The following is a 16,645-nucleotide window of genomic DNA, read 5'->3' on the forward strand; positions in this document are numbered from 1 at the left end:
GGGAGGGAGAGGTGTTGAGGAAGAAGAGTGGTGGATAGAAGAATAATTATGAAATCAGGAAATTTTAAGAGGATGAGTCATTGCTAAATTGAATGATTTTCCTCCATATTTAATAAAAATAAATTATAGAGATATTTAATGTAATTTATAAAATATAAAAATAATTTAATTAATTAGGTCATAGATATCCTAATGTAATTATTTTAATTAAAAAATAAAAATTTGCTATTGCAAAGGCTCGCCAAGGTCACCATTTGGATTTCAAGATATGAAATAAACCAAGTTTAACAACATTGTCTTTGTTCTTTTTCTAAGCATGCATAAAGTGAAACCCAGTCAAGTGGATTATTCTTCTGAAATTTGGGATAAAAAAGTGATCAGAATATGCATGTAGGCAGTGTTGTACATGTATATATTTATTTATTTTTATTTAATAACTTTTATTTATATAATTATTTATTTTTTATCTAATAACTTTTATTTATATAATTACTCGGGCACAAAGTAAAAGAAGGAAAAAAAAAATATTTGTTATTAATCGTTGCGGTGGATTTCTCTTTTAAATAGTATATTAGTGTTTCATATTTTAAAAAATGATCCTGCAGCATGGCTCGAATTATCTTGTTATATTATAAAATCTTGTGGTTATGTTACATAACATAAATAAAATTCTAAAAACCACCTTATAATTTATCATTTAACTTTTTTTTTTTTTCAATTCAATTTAGTGTATTGACCTATTCTTCGCAGGGTACTTGGCCATCCTTTTCTCAATATTAATAATACTTCTACAAAGGTATTCATTCTTTTTCCCAAGCGGTTATTTGTGTTATTTTATGATTATAATCATAATATAACTAAAAAACATAAATATCCATGAACTTTAAAAATAATCAACAACGTATCTTGTAGGTGCCATTTCAGATTGGCTAATTCTAGCTGGAAGTATTAATACTAAAAGGGCAAAAAAAAACCAGAAAATAATAATTTTGATGAACAATACATTAAAAATCAAAGAAAAACTTACATGGTTAAAATTTTGCTCATGTCCATACATCGTTAGGATTCCATCCACATCAGACTTTGTCAATTTTTAGCACAAAAGAACAAAACACACACAAGGAGAGATTTAACTACAAATATCCAAGAGAGGTTTCAGCTACAGCCAACAAAACCATAGAAGTGTGGGCTTTTCACGAAGCTACTGGATGAGGTGAGGCTTGACTCAAAGGCATTGCAGCAATGGCTGACCTACAGATCACATAAAAAGGAAAGCTTTAGCATACATCCTTATCATCACATGAATAGTGTTGATTTCAGTCCAAATATACTGCCAAACTCAACCAACCTGCATATTTATTAATAAATAAGATTGTAAATTTTTTTTCTTTGCATGTTGCAAACTAACCAGCAAATGCCTAAATCAAATTGCTCTTTCAATCCCAAAATTAACCACCCCAGACTCATGTACTAATGTTTTGTATGTATCCCGAAAAAAATACTCTTAGTAGCCAGTTTTCTAATATGCATGATAAAGCAATCTTTCTCAAGCCCCTCAGGAACAACCCACCCAAATCAAAACATAGAAAATAAAAAATACAACCAAAAACCACACATGCTACCAATGGAAGTTGTCAAACCTCAAAAAGAAGCGTTTAACATCGCAATAGAAATGATCCACACCAAATAGAACATTGAAAAATACATAAGAAGGAAGCATATAAATAAGATGCAGATCAAGGAATTAAAACTTACTTGGATTCAGTTCGAACTTTCTTGTTGGCCTTTTTCTTGTTCTTTTTCCGTTTTTTCCCAGAACTAGAACCAGCATCCAAAGATTGTCCTATAACTGGACGCACAAATGCAACTGGAAGTTCATTTGGTTCACAGGTTGGTACTGGTACTGGTTCTAGTTTTGGTATGACAAATTCATGGTGGGGAGGATGCATCACTGAAACTGCCTGTGGAATCACACTTTTCACATTATTACTAACTGTGACAGCTCCATCTTCTTTACCCTCACTCAAGATAGGTACAATGCCACCTTGGGTATGGTTTGAGTCCTTAAGTTTATGCAATGCAGCATATAATTTGCCTTTAGACTTCACAATTTCAGAAATAATTGTCCCCAACTCAGAACTCCCTGTGTAATCTTTCATTTAGTCAAACACAACAAAAGAATACAATCCAAGAAGGAATTAAAAGTGCAAGTAGTTGATTAATAGATAAGAATACCCATAAGAGAGAGAATTACAGCACGGGCTGCCAATTGTTCAGCCTCTTTCTTGGTTCTACCAATCTCACCAGTATAAGTTAAGCCATTAAAAATCAAAGAAGATAAAAAAACTGGAAGCAGCCCTTGTGGTTGCCAAGTGTTGTATGTAGGCTTTTGCAGTTGCATCTTACTAGCAAATTCATTTAAGATGGACTTACAAAACACTGTATCCTGCTTTTTAAGAAAATGGAAACACAACGGGGAAATAGTAAGATGCCTAAGAACATTATGAGCATCAATATACAAAATTTTGAAACAAATTAGTAACAGCCAAAAAGCAATGGTCATATCAGTCTCAATTGTTTAACAATAATTATGGAAATGATTTTGAATAGGGATACACTTTATTTGGTTAACATATGAGGGAGGAAAGAAAATAAGGTAAAATAAAATTGTAATTATCTACATTACTTTCCCTTTTCTCGTTTGGATGAGAGCAAAATAAAGGAAGGAAAATAAAAAAAAATATATTTTACCTTGTTTGAAAAGAGAGGAAAATATAGAGAGGAAAGAGAATGACATATAACTTTACAATTTTACCCCTTAAAAGTTCTCTCAAGTTTCAATAAGTTAATAAGGTTAGAATTGTAATTTCATGGTTAATAGTAACTTTTCCCTCTGAATTGTCATTTTATCTCCAAATTGGAGAGACCGACGAAAGAGGGATAACAAAAATTATTTCTTTCCTCTTGTTATTTTTCCTCCTCAACCAAACAAGAGAAATTTTATTTTCCTCCTCAACCAAACAAGAGAAAGTTTATTTCCTCACTTATTTTCCTCCAATCTAAACAAGGGGTTAACGCGATATTTTGGTTAAACACACATTATATAATGGTCTATATTATAAACTAAGCATAAAACACTAAAGTTTGATAAGCAAGGCGACTAGAACCACCAAAGGTACTTCATGTGTCAATCAGATTCTGAAACATAATGGTTATCTTTCAATAAAATATTTATGTCAGAGGCCAAACTCCCTAATCCTTAGTCGGGAAAATCTCAAAACATGTATTTCTGACCACAATGGTATACTTATTTATTTTTAAACATAGAAATTTCAATTTAGATAGTCACAAAAATAACTAAAATTTGGAAATGATACAACCAGCTTAAGTCACCAAACCAATATATATCTTAGTGTTATTAGCATGCATGAAAACACCAAAAAGCAAAATGCGGCACTTGACAAAATTAAAATAATAATGACAAACCTCACGAACAAGTGGGCATCCTTCATCCTTTATCTTTTTAACTATGCATGAAAATGCAAGTCTTGCAACATCTTGTTCTGCTTCCTTCCTATGCAAAAAAGTGTTCGGAGAAGTGTATTGCACTCCATCCACCAACACAGTTGATCTAAACTTTGGTGCATGTTGATACCCTTCATTGATGGTAGAATATATTGGAAGTTGCAAGGATGATCTTTGTGTATACTCTTGTAATCTATTCTTATGCATCATATACTCAGAAATGCCTAAACATAATTTATAAGAATGATCAATCCCAACTCATAGGATTAACAGAACAAAGAAACATTAATATACAGATGATGTAATGTCAGTCAACTAACTTGATAATTTGTGTGAACGTGCCAATGCACAAAGTGATTAAAACATTTGTTTGAAAGCATTAAAAGCATGCAACACTTGAAATCAAATAAACGAAATTGACAATCAATGACAGCCGACTTCATACTCAAGCTTGCCAAACTAAACATCATTTCAACAAGTTAAATCATAAAGAAAAAAAGGAAAGCAATTGTAATCAGAGATACAGTAACAATCAACAAACTTGAAACAGCTAATGTCATATGCATGTGATCATTTATGAAGTCAAGAAACAAGATGTAAATTGCACATTAGTGGGTGCGTACCCATAAATTTGATAAACGCCATTTAAATAAACTAGAATAGTTCTAAAACAATAAATGATACTAAATAGGCTTAGTTTCCTTTTTAGTTTGTCTCAAATTATAGGCCACTTTCCTTTTTAATAGCGTAGTCGATTTGTTAATTCTTTAATATATCCCTATTCAATGCTTTGTTATCAACTCTTTTCCCACTATGTTCTCTATGGTAAATGGCATCAAATACTGTACTATTTAACCACGCGATGTTCCATCTCCTATGATAGATACTCTTGGGTATTAAAAATCCCCATTCATCCATTATTGTTAGAATCTTACTATTCAAATCATTTCCACTATATCAATTCGAATCTTAAATGTACTTGAATCTTACGATTTTTTATTAAGATCTTACAATACTCGATTCGATTCTACATCCAAGCGATTCGTATCTATAGTGCAAATTGCAAATATATTTGAATTGTGACTAAATTGAAAGAATTAGTAGCGAATAAGGTGAATCAATATGAAATGATCGAGTTTTTACTCGACATTTTGCTGCAACAAGTTTATTTGATTGGATGTATTTGGTGACAAATTAAACAAAGAGAAATCTTTGTGTGTAAGACAAGAAATGCAACCATATCTAAGTATGGACTTATCAAACTTTGTAAGGTTTCTTCTTTACCTATAAAAATGAAGATATTGTGTTGTAAAAATGTAAGAGAGAGAGAAGTGTATTTTCTATAAAAGTATTCTTGAAAGATGAAAAGAAAGAGAAGAAAAAGTTTTTTTTTTTTTGTATTACTCTGTTTTTCTATTGAAGTTTGATATTTATTTTCTCTTCATCTTTTCCTCTCTGTTTTCTGAGTTTATTTCTGTCTAATTTTAAACATCTGTTTTTTTATTCTAAATCGAACGTGACATCAAAGTTTCTTTTTGTTTTTCAACTTTTTTAAAAGGTTGTTAGTTTTAGAATTCATTTATTTTTTCTATAAGAAGTGCACATAAATCTTTTTCTTACCTATTTTTCTTCCATCCCCTATTACTTCCCTTTCCCTCTTCTTTTTTTTTTTAAAGTTCATTTACTTCTCTAATTATAGTTGTACTAGAAATGTATAATTACTTCTCTAGCATAACACAATAAAAGGTGTCCTATAATATGTATAGGTAACAACACTTTCTTTTGTAGTATATTATTCTATTTATAGAATACATTTAATTAGACAAATGATTATTATATATTTATTAAAATATGTGATTACGATACTCTTATACTTAATCTGTAGAACATATATTATTTTTAATTCATTTATAAAAAATTTTCCGAATCTTACAATTTGATTCAATTCTCGATTTACAAAATGAAAATTTCGATTATCGATTTGCCAACTATGCATACGTCGTCTATTGTCATGGGTGTCTTCAACCATGAGAAAGATACTAAAAAAAGGATTTTTTTTTTTTTTTTTTTTACAAACTGACGCATGCATTGAGCAAGAAAATCACAGAAAAAATAGTGCTTCTCATTTGCTTTCAAGGGGAAAGCACCAGAGGACATAAATTAACAGTCCTGATAGGGTAAGCCACCAGCAAATAAGAAAAAGAAAGTACCCAAATTTATAAAATGGTGAAGCCAAATTTCAGTAGCTGGAAACAGAAAAAGAAAGGGAACTTTTTTTTTATTTTATTAGCAAATCATAGCTAAAAAAACAAAATTATAAAATCATCATCTTCAACCCAAAAAATAAAACTTCTCTCTAAGTTTCCAGACAAAGAAATAAAGAAAAGGAAAGTAAGAGAACAAAAATAGAAAATGATAAACTTTAAAACCTTTATGTGACTGAATACAAAGAGATGGTATGAACTGCAGTACTTTAAGTCGGATGCCAAATCGAAGACGAAGCAGGAGAGGGAGCTGGCGTATGTTGAGATGGAGGTGTATTCAAGAGTTGGAGCTGTGAAGATGCTCAATTAGGAGTATCGGCAGTGAATTATATTCATCCATCAGCAATCAGAAGAGTAATAGGTGAGTGAAATGAGAGATATAATCTGTTCATCTTTAAGTCCTTTAGATAATTGATATGTGTTTGATGCCTCAATATATGTCCTTTAGGGTTTTTGTCTCTTTTAACCTCTTTTTCATATAAATTATACTACCTATAAAATTTAGAATACCCAAATCTGAACGGCTGAACCTATTAATATATATATATAATATATATTATCCGAACTCATTCCAAACCTATTTAGAAATTATATTTCACTGTATCTGTATACTAACCAAACACACTCAGAATGCACACGAACCCGATTAACTATATGTCAAATTACAAGTTTGAACTCAAGCAGAATCTCAATCAGCAAAGGAGAAAAGAAAACCAAATAGTAAATATATCTAGCTTCAAAAATAAGCCAATATGAAAATTTTGTGATCATTTCAGCATAACATGTAAAAGGCAAATCACACATGTGTTGCAGATCAGAAAATCACATTCACATGATGCAGGAGAATCCAAATTAATTTAAGATTCCTATTTAAGTTTTCATTTTTAATTCTTTTTATAAGTTTCCTATTTAAGTCTAAAGGCAAATCACATATGTGTTGCAGATCAGAAAATCACATTCGCATGATGCAGGAGCATCCAAATTAATTTAAGATCCCTATTTAAGTTTTCATTTTTAATTCTTTTTATAAGTTTCCTATTTAAGTCTTCCCCCTTTATTTAGTAGTTAAGTATTTATTAATTAATTAGGAATAATTATCCTTCTCCCTCCAAAGCGAATCAAGAATTAACAATAATTCAATTTAATTGATTTCTATTTTAACAATTCTCTTATTTGGAAGGAAAGAATTTAACTCTTTCCAACTTTAAAAAAAGAAATCATTTTAAAAGCAGAACTATTACATAATTTTATAACAATTCATATGATTTTTTTTTAATGAGCCATGCCAAAAGAAGTGTCTAAGATAAACTATCTGTGCTAATTAGTACAAATACTAAATAGGACATCGGCAGTCAATTTTGTATTATATTATATTTTTCCATGAGAGTTCTAATTTTAAGGTTTTCCTTGAAGCTAATTATTTTCTATCATTCCAACCACAATCACCCAATTCAACCTCTAATCGCTGAGATATAATTCTCTAAACTCTTCCTCTATATCATGTCAACACATACACACAAGCTCAGCATTTCAGAAACATAATACAACTACATCCAAAAGTCGAGAGACCGTGGAGACAAACCATTTCAGCAACAGAACAGAGACCGAAATCCATCCAGCAACAAATCTCAACTATTCAAACAAACCTGCGTCGGGACCGTAAGATACAGAAGCAGCGGCGACGGAGGAGGGGCGGAAGCGCCGAGACAGGAGCAGAATCGAGAGAGCAGAGCTGCGATGAAAGGGCTACAGCGGCAAGACACCTACGGGACTGAGAAAGAGCAGCAGCGCCACGCAGTGGCAAAGGAAATGGCGGGGCGGCGGGTGTGCGTTTCCAGTTCCAGGTTCTCAACAGTGAGTAAATGTGTTGTAGAGGGAGGTTTGGGTAATTTTTGATATTTTATTCTTCTGATGATCATCTTTTACTCGTGTGGTAGTTTAATTAAATTATTTTGATCATTTTTTAAATTGAAATTTGTTTAGATAATGTCTTATGGCATATTTAAAACATTTTCTTAAAAAATAAATTAAAATGTTTAAAAAGTATTTTCTATTTTACCCATTTCTAAAATTCATATAACATAATTACAAAGAGCCTCTAGGAGAGAAGACATTATAGAGCTTAATTCAAAAAAAAATCTATAAAAATGTTAATCAGGACGTATTAGTGTGATTTTGGATTGCCGACATCATATTTAAATAATGAAAGTTAAAATTAAAGTTCTTAGAATCAGATTTTTTAATTATATATTACCGTTAAATCCAGCATTAAAATTTGCACAAAAAATTAAATCAACAACAATAAAAATAAAATAATTAAAATATATATATAAAAAAAAAAAAAAAAAAAAAAAACTACCAGGCGAGAAAAAATTTGAAAGGGATGGCAGCACCAAACAAAATTTCTTTGCTTAAAGGCAAGAGAAAACAAACTCTTCTGAGACTAAGAGCAAACAAAAATCGTAAACGACAAAACTCAAAAAAACCAGAATTAGAAGACCCTCGCGACCCTTCTCCTTTCCATTCCCATTGTCTCCGCCTTCTCTCTGCCCTATCTATTCTATCTACAGTTCCCGAAAACTTCATTACAATTGGATATAATTATATTTAAAAATTAAAAAATAGTTAAATTAAAACATTTAATCAAGTTGACACTTTTATATTTTTTATTTATTCAAATCTAAATACTTATTAATTTTATGTGTATGACTGTTTTTTTTCTTTTAATTTTAATTTTAAAATAAATATTTTTTCTTTTGAGCTATTGTTTTTCTAAATACTTTTTTAATTAAATTAATTTTCTAAAAGATAAATAATCATATTATAATAAGTCTATGAATTTTAATATAAATAATACTATCATAACATTTTCTTAATATGACTAGAAATTATTAATTTAGTGCAAATAATATTTATAGTATATAAAATATATTGAAAGATCACGTAGTAATAAAAAATATATATATTATTGAAAAAAATAATAGTATAGTAAAAAAAAACATAATCCAACGGAAGGGGTAGGGGTGAGCATTCGGTCGGTTCGGTTTAAAATCGAATCGAACTGAATAAATCGAAAATCGAAATTTTAGTGTTTATAAAAATTGAATCGAACCGAACCGGTCTGATTCGGTTCGGTTTGATCAGTTTCAATTTTTAATAATTTTTTTATTTTTTACACTTTATTTTTAATATTTTAAAATTTAATTAAAATATTTTAATTTTAATATGATTTAATTTTTCTGTATTATTGAAAAAATATATTATTATCACTAATCAATTCAGTTTGGTTTTTTCGATTTTTTTTATTAAAATCGAACCGAATAGAAATAATTAAAATTTTTGAAATTAAAAATCGAATCGAATCAAAATGTATAAAAAATTAAACTAAAATTTTAAATTAATTCAGTTTAATCGATTTTTTCAGTTTGAACCGAATATGGCTCAGGGAAGGGGAGCAAGAGATGGTGTATATTTGAACCATATAGAAATAGTAATAATATATCTTTTTGGCTCCGGACACTCCAAACCAGAGGCGGAACTACATTGGATCTTTTTAATTTTTAGGAAATATATTGATTCGTCTCTGTTTAAAAATTAGTTAATTAAAAACTTTTATATTTTATAAAATTAAATTATTTAACCTTGTGTTAAAAAATATAATTTTAAATATTTATATTATTTAATCATATATTAGTCCATTTATTTTAAAATTAAAATAAATTGACGAGTTATAATAAAATATAATATAAAATATAACAAATAATTAATAAATGATTAAATAATTTAATTTTATAATACATATTTTTTATAGAATAATTTTAATATAGAAACGTAGTAATAATTTTTTAAAAAATTCATAGATTTTATAATAATTTTGTCATAAATAAAACTCATTGATTTCTAATATCATTTTTACAGCGATCACCCTCACCCATTTATCTCTTTTTAATTTTATTTTTTTATAATTTAAAAAATTTATTTTTAATGTTTAAAATTTTAATTCTAAATATTTTATTTTTTATAATATTTATAAAATAAACTATTCACTTATTATTTAATTTATTTATATACATTATTTTTATTATTAATGCGTGAGAATGATTTTTTGTTTATCTCTATATATCAAATACGAAACACATACTAAATTGTTTTAATTTAGAGAAATGAAATTTAAATTTTTAAGAAAATAGTTTTATGAGTAATATTTAAATTACTTCATGAATTATTTAAATTTAAAAAATAAGAAATTATAAATTTATAAAAATAAATAAATTTAATCATTAGCTAATTAATTATTTAAATTTTAAAAAAAATCTTAAATATTCATATTTAATATTTTATATAGATAAATTTACTCAACTCATAAAATTTTATTTATGTGAAATTTTTTCTATTATTTTAATTAATTTTGAATACTTAAAAATAATAGCATTCTCGACTGAAACAGCAATAAAAAGCTAATGTGGAAGGATAAGAGGTAATGCCTAAAAAATTGAATTAGCCAGCTAGCAGTTTTCAATTTAAATTAAAAAATTTACTAAATTAAATTAATTTAGGAATTTAATTTAATTTTTTATTTATTTCAATTTATTTAATTTTTTATTTTTAAAAAAATTAATTATTTCAATTTAATTTAATTTTAAATAAATAAATCAAATTAAATCAATTAATAATTAGTGATAATAATATATTATTTTTTATAATGTAGATAAATTAAATTATAATTATAATTATAATATTTTAATTAAATTTTAAAATATTAAAATAAAATAATTACTAAAAAGACTAATCAATCAAATCAAATTGATTTTATTTAAATTGATTTTATTTAAAATTAATTTAATTTTTATAAATATTAAAATTTTAATTTTTAATTTATTTAATTTAATTTAATTTTAAATAAAATCGATAATAAAAACTCATGATTTTAACAGAAGCCTAATCACACAAGTGATAAACCAAAATCTTTACTCACTGCCATATTGGCGAGCTTATATCTTTTTATTTTTTTCAGAACGTAGAGATGATTTCATTAAATATTGAACAAATTTCCAAACCCTACAATAACACCACAAACAACATAACACTTAGGGCCAAAAAAAGAAAATAATACAAGTCAGTCCAATCCTAGTAACACACCCTTAATTCGGCTTTGACCTAGTTGGAAGAAACTCATCTAAAGCAAAACAAACTTCTGAACTTTGAGATATTGTCCATTATCTAAAGACACGCGTTGCCAAAAAAAACTCCAAAAACATAATTGTAAGGCTATAAAACTCTAAACGAAGCTCTTTAAGAAATAAAGGGACACAAGCAACCCAAAACCATATCAACTCCCAAATGAAACAAAGAAAACTAGATTAGAAGGCATCGACTTAATACAAACAACTTCTGAAAGAGTTGTACTAGCTCCCAAATCAAGGTCATCTATAAATGGAAGAAAATACCGCTGAAAGAGGTGTACTATTTGGCGACCCACTTACGCTTTTCGAGACTCAGCTCCACGAACCACTGCCAAACACTAATCATCAAATTTAGAGAAAAATGAAGTCATTATCGATTTGGGATGAAAAAAACACCTCAAAACCAGTATGCAAGGAAAGAGGCAAGAGAATAAACTCAGAACGACATCATTAGCGATGAGTGGAGGAGATGAGCTATTTGGTGAACCAATTAAACAAGTAACCATGAGTCATCTGCACTCCCATAGAGATGATCCATTGAAACTCAGATCTAAACTCTTATTGCCTAAACAAAGTTTTTCAAGACAAGAAAAAGAAAAACTACAAACTGAAGTATCATGTCTCAGAGTCCAAAAACCTCCTTGAAACCAAAAAATCATCTTCATGCACACAACAATGAGAGCAACAATGCAAAGAAAACAAGCCAGTAAAAAAATAAGTACTCTCCCATAAATTTCAATTCAAGACCATCCAAAAAACACGTAATAAAAGAATAAAAGTATGTACAACTCCGACCGATAAAGGAAAGCCGACCTTCCTCTGTTCCGAAAGGCAGAAAAAGGTCTATGAAATAGCAAAAAAAAAAGCACCTAAAAATGGTAATCTATAGTCATTGAGAAAATTTCTCTCTAAAAAAAGAATGAGGGGTTTTTTGTTTTTTTGCCACCACAAATAGTGTGTAATACACAATTGCCCATCTCTGTAAATCAAGAACTTTTATTTTAGTTAGGTTATCAGTCACAAATAGTATGATAATCAATTTTTGATTTGGGTACTTATAAATAGAATTGATCAAATAATTTATTATAAACTAATTTTATAAGCAAAATTAAACGTTTATTGAAAATATTTTTTTGAAAAATATTTATGAGATAATTTATTTTAATTATTTAATTTTAATTTAAAAAATTAAATTTATTAATAAATTTATATTTAGAGATTTTAATAATGTTTTTAATGGATAGAAAACGACTTTTTTAAGAGATTTTTTAAAATAATTTATCTTTTATTTGATTAGAAAAATATTTTTTATTAATTAAATTTTTTTAATATTTTAAGCGTAAAAAATGAAAAATATTTTTATAAAATAATGAAATCTAAATTTTACTGAAAATAAGATTAATTAAATTTTTATATTTTTTTATGAGGAATAAATAAGACTAATTTAAAATTTTGAACCAATCAAATTCTTATTAATTGTTAAATAAATTATAATATAATATGATATATTTTTTAATAATAATATTTTTTTAGTAATAAAATATTATTTTTATAATTTAAAATTTTAATTACCATACAAATTTATAAAATATATAAATATAATAAATAATTTTTAAAATTATAAAAATGAAATTTGATCGTATAAATTTTTTATTATTAAAAAATAATATTATATTAATTAACCCCTTAATTGATCCTTAAATAAAAATATGGAGACTTAATTCAACGTATATCCAAATTCTATTACTCCCCCTCACAGCAGAGAGTAAATTCCTTAAAAAGTTATTTTTCTTTCTCGATGTTCAATTAGGGTTTTCTTCCCCAATTCTCTGCCAAATTATCCAGTACTCCGTCTGATGCTTCTCATGGGCAGTAACAAGCGGAGACAATTCCACGACCACCGCCAAGACGCCAACAAGAAACACCAGAGCTCACCTTCCTCCTCCACAACAACATCCAATCTACAATCCTCTTCGAATCCCCAAACTAAACGCCCAACCTTCCCTTCCTATCTAGACACCCCTAATCTCCCTCCCAAAGTTAAGCTCCTCTGCGAAATCATCGCCAACACCCCTTCTTCCTCTGTCGAAGCCGTCTTTGACGACGCCGGTGTTCGTGTCTCTCAGTCCGATGTCGAGCAAGTTCTCAAGCTTTCTTACTCATTCCCTGGCCCCGCCGTTAAGTTCTTCCGCTGGGCCGGTTTTCAGCTCCAAGATAATCACAGCCCTTACTCTTGGAATCTCGTTGTGGACCTTTTAGGTAAGAATTCTTTGTTTGATGCTATGTGGGATGCCATTAAGTCTATGAGACGAGAAGGGTTGGTTTCTTTAGCTACTTTTGCTTCCGTATTTGGTAGTTATGTAATTGCTGGTAGAGTTCAAGAAGCAATTATGACTTTTGAGGTTATGGATCAATATGGATGTGCTCGAGATGTCGTTGCTTTGAATTCGTTATTGAGTGCTATTTGTAGAGACGGAAAGATTGTTGCTGCTGTTGAGTTTTTGCATGTGGCAAGGAATGTCATTAGGCCTGATGCTGATACTTACGCAATTCTTCTGGAGGGGTGGGAAAAGGAAATGAATGTGGTTAGTGCCCGACAAACTTTTGGCGAGATGGTGAGAGAGATTGGTTGGGATCCTGTTAATGTTCCAGCTTATGATACATTTTTGTGTACTTTGCTAATGGGCTGTGATGGGTTGAATGAGGCCATTGAGTTTTTGCAGATAATGAAGGAGAGGAGGTGTTCTCCAGGAATGAGATTTTTTAGAGTAGCACTGGAGGAGTGCTTGAAGTTAAGCGATGTTAAAAGAGCTGGATTAATTTGGGAGGCAATGGTGGCGAGAAATAGGTTTATGCCTGATACCGAGCTGTATAATATGATGATAACTTTGCATTGTTATGCTAGCAATACTGATATGGCACAAAGGTTTCTGGATGATATGGTTTATAATGGAGCCTTTCCTGATAGTCTAACCTATAACTTGATGTTTCAGTTCTTGATTAAGAGTAGGAAGTTGAAGGAGGCTTCAGTTATGTTCAATGAAATGATTAAAAATGAGTGCATTCCTAATCAAGCAAATTGCAGTGCAGCTGTTAGGGTATATATTCATTCAAAGGAACCTTATATGGCGATCAAAGTCTGGAAATATATGATAGAGAATTATGAAAAGGAGTTGGAGGAGACAGGAAATATATTGGTTGTTGGGCTTTGTGATTTCCAAATGGATCCTGAAGCAGTAAAATATGCTGAAGGTATGATTGAAAAAGGAATTAAGGTCACCTCTTCCTCATTGGCAAAATTGAAACAGTGCCTTGTTCAAGCAAGAAAGGATTTTGTGTACGAGGCACTTCTAAAAAAGTGCAAAGCACATTCAGTATGTTAGATCTAGTGTATCTAAAGAACACAAACAGTGTTATAGTTCACTGCTGGATGTTACAGATTCTGTGTACAGTTTATGTATTCTTTTCATTTGAGAAAAATGGATTTTTTTTTTCCGGACTACATGGTTTTAATGATCTATTGGCTTATTTTGTTTTATGATTCTCTATTTGGTTCAACTTGTGGTCAGATGTTCTTCTAGCTGTTTATACTTTTGAATTGCAACATGAATTTGCTTATGGATTGTTCCTTTGTTGATGATGCAGCCCTTCATTGTGAATGCAACCACATTAGAAATAGGAAGTCTATACAATACCATTATTGCACTTATTATATTTTTGAATCTATGTTTAAGGTCGCTTCTTGCTACTCATCTCCATTTCCTTACCAAGATAGTGTTAGACAGTGGTAATACTTGTCCTCGTTCAAATCCTTTCCTTGACACAGTTTTATTTTGCTGTTTTCTCATCTTTCGATTTTCGTTGAAGTTTTAGAACCTAACAATTCTTTCTTATCAAGTTGAGTATTTGTAGAAATGGTTTGCCACATCCAACGTAGAGATACAAAAGTTGTGGCTGCCATAGCATTAAGAAGTGACCAGGTTTAAGTAGTGGAGAGTGGATACCGGAGAAGAAAGGGGGAATAGGCCAAAAATGATGACTGAAGGTGAAGGAGTGAGAATCTAAACCTGATTTGCTATCGTAATTGATATTAAAAAGCTCAGTCCAAATGCTGATTTTTTCTCCAAAGAAAAATATAGAGTGAAATAGCTTGCGACAGCTAACTTGAAGTCAGACTCCGTTAAGTTGAATCGAGATGGAATGTAAACAACCTCTCTTCTGTGTTAACGGCTTCATGCTGCATAGTCCTGCCCATGTTTGTGCATGGGTCTCAGCTTCATGGAAAACTACGGCTTGCTGCCGGGATTTTACTTTACATTCACCAATAGCTTATACTATTTTTGCATATTTGCTTTTCAAAGGACTCGGTAACTTTGATCGAATCAATTTGTCTTCCATTTTTACGTTGTGGCTCGTAGTAGTGGAGCTTTCCTTTTCTATTCCCGATTTATTTTTGAAATAATAAATCTGTTACGTAAGCAAATGTCAAGCTGGAATAGCTCAGTCGGTTAGAGCGTGTGGCTGTTAACCACAAGGTCGGAGGTTCAAGCCCTCCTTCTAGCGAATTTGTTCATTTTTCAGATATTAATTCCTTATTCAGGAATAATTTTGGGAATAACTCTATTTACATCTGACTTGAAAATGTTATCTTAAAAATTGTTGGAGAAAAAAAATATTTAGGAGATAAGGCACGAGATTAATTTCTTATTCAGGAATAATTTTAGGAATAATTCTAATTACATGTGACTTGAAAATGGAATCATATTCATGATAATTTCCAAAAATATAGTATAGGTGTTAACCTTTGCGTAAGTTCTTATAATCTTTAAAAGAACCATTTGTTAAATATTAAGCATAAACATTGACTGGTGTTTTAATGCAATATTGCTATACGCATATGCTAAAAGAATTAAGGATTGTAATCTTAATTTGATATAAATATTTCAAATTACTCATGCATTTTCTAACTGCTTCCATCATAGATCAATTCCCCATAGCATTTTTATATAATTTAAAAATGATACAAATGGTTATGTTTTAGTAAACCTACGATATCGACAGAATTTTTCATAGTCATATCTTTCGATTTGCAGAAAAACAATTTTTATTATTTTTTAAATTAATTTTATTTGAAATTTTTTAATTTTTAAAATGGCTATTAAAATCTATTGACTATGCAAGAATTTTACTTTTTATTATTATTATTTTTAACATTACTCGACTCATTCTCATTGCGATTTTACATTATCAATTTAATTTTTGAATAAAAACCTATATAATTTTAAGCAAACAAATAGACAGTACCTTTCAAAATTATATCATGACTTTGATTAAATATCGTTATACTCATCTAAATCTAATTATTCTCTAATTACTTGAATTAAGCAATTTCTTGCTATTTTTTAAACGATAAACAAATTTGAAATATAAAGTTTTTAAATTTGGAAATAGTCAGAGTCCAATATGATATTTATACTAACACGCATAATGTGCATATTACACCCGATTTAAAGAATCAAAGCATGTAAGTCCATGTGCATTTTGATTTAGGTCAAAGTTTTTATTCAATGGCATCGGCCGGCTAAGCTCGTTCGATTCTCACCACCACATGCTCCTCCATTTGCTGTGCTACCTCAAGAAGCAACACGAAATATTGCCTTCTTGCTTGGGAGG

The 16,645-nt window shown here is 29.4% G+C and overlaps 2 protein-coding genes and 1 non-coding gene across 5 annotated transcripts; 2 read left to right on the top strand and 1 right to left on the bottom strand.

The window, feature by feature from the left end:
• Nucleotides 1–984: 984 nt before the first annotated feature.
• LOC110599688 (double-stranded RNA-binding protein 4) lies at nt 985–7,695 on the bottom strand. Of its 3 annotated transcripts, XM_021736227.2 has the most exons (6): nt 7,436–7,695; nt 5,955–6,079; nt 3,487–3,749; nt 2,236–2,446; nt 1,756–2,143; nt 985–1,251 (listed from the first exon to the last, which is right to left on the bottom strand). In XM_021736227.2, the coding sequence occupies exons 3-6, from the start codon at nt 3,733–3,735 to the stop codon at nt 1,194–1,196; spliced, it is 906 nt and encodes a 301-aa protein (XP_021591919.1). In that variant the 5' UTR covers nt 3,736–3,749; nt 5,955–6,079; nt 7,436–7,695; the 3' UTR covers nt 985–1,193. The 3 variants fall into 3 exon arrangements, with proteins under 3 accessions (XP_021591919.1, XP_021591926.1, XP_021591909.1); XM_021736234.2 differs by lacking the exon at nt 5,955–6,079 and having other exon boundaries at nt 7,372–7,695; XM_021736217.2 differs by lacking the exon at nt 5,955–6,079 and having other exon boundaries at nt 7,436–7,694.
• A 5,016-nt stretch (nt 7,696–12,711) lies between these two features.
• On the top strand, nt 12,712–14,472 carry LOC110599704 (pentatricopeptide repeat-containing protein At1g77360, mitochondrial). The gene has a single exon (XM_021736244.2). It carries the CDS (start codon nt 12,829–12,831, stop codon nt 14,353–14,355), a length of 1,527 nt encoding a protein of 508 aa, XP_021591936.1. The 5' UTR covers nt 12,712–12,828; the 3' UTR covers nt 14,356–14,472.
• Nucleotides 14,473–15,461: 989 nt separating this feature from the next.
• On the top strand, nt 15,462–15,535 carry TRNAN-GUU. Its single transcript has one exon. It is a non-coding gene; the product is annotated as a tRNA-Asn (tRNA).
• The last annotated feature ends 1,110 nt before the right edge of the window (nt 15,536–16,645 follow it).

This window comes from Manihot esculenta, chromosome 1 (genome assembly GCF_001659605.2).
Source record: "Manihot esculenta cultivar AM560-2 chromosome 1, M.esculenta_v8, whole genome shotgun sequence".
NCBI lineage: Eukaryota > Viridiplantae > Streptophyta > Magnoliopsida > Malpighiales > Euphorbiaceae > Manihot > Manihot esculenta.

Excerpts from the sequence above, each read along its gene's own strand:
- LOC110599688 (XM_021736227.2), bottom strand. The coding sequence starts at position 3,735 with ATGATGCATAAGAATAGATTACAAGAGTATACACAAAGATCATCCTTG. Across the intron at positions 2,144-2,235 it reads TGTAATTCTCTCTCTTATGG|GGAGTTCTGAGTTGGGGACA; the intron begins GTATTCTTATCT and ends AAGATTACACAG. Across the intron at positions 1,252-1,755 it reads AAAGTTCGAACTGAATCCAA|GTCAGCCATTGCTGCAATGC; the intron begins GTAAGTTTTAAT and ends TGTGATCTGTAG.
- LOC110599704 (XM_021736244.2), top strand. The coding sequence starts at position 12,829 with ATGCTTCTCATGGGCAGTAACAAGCGGAGACAATTCCACGACCACCGC.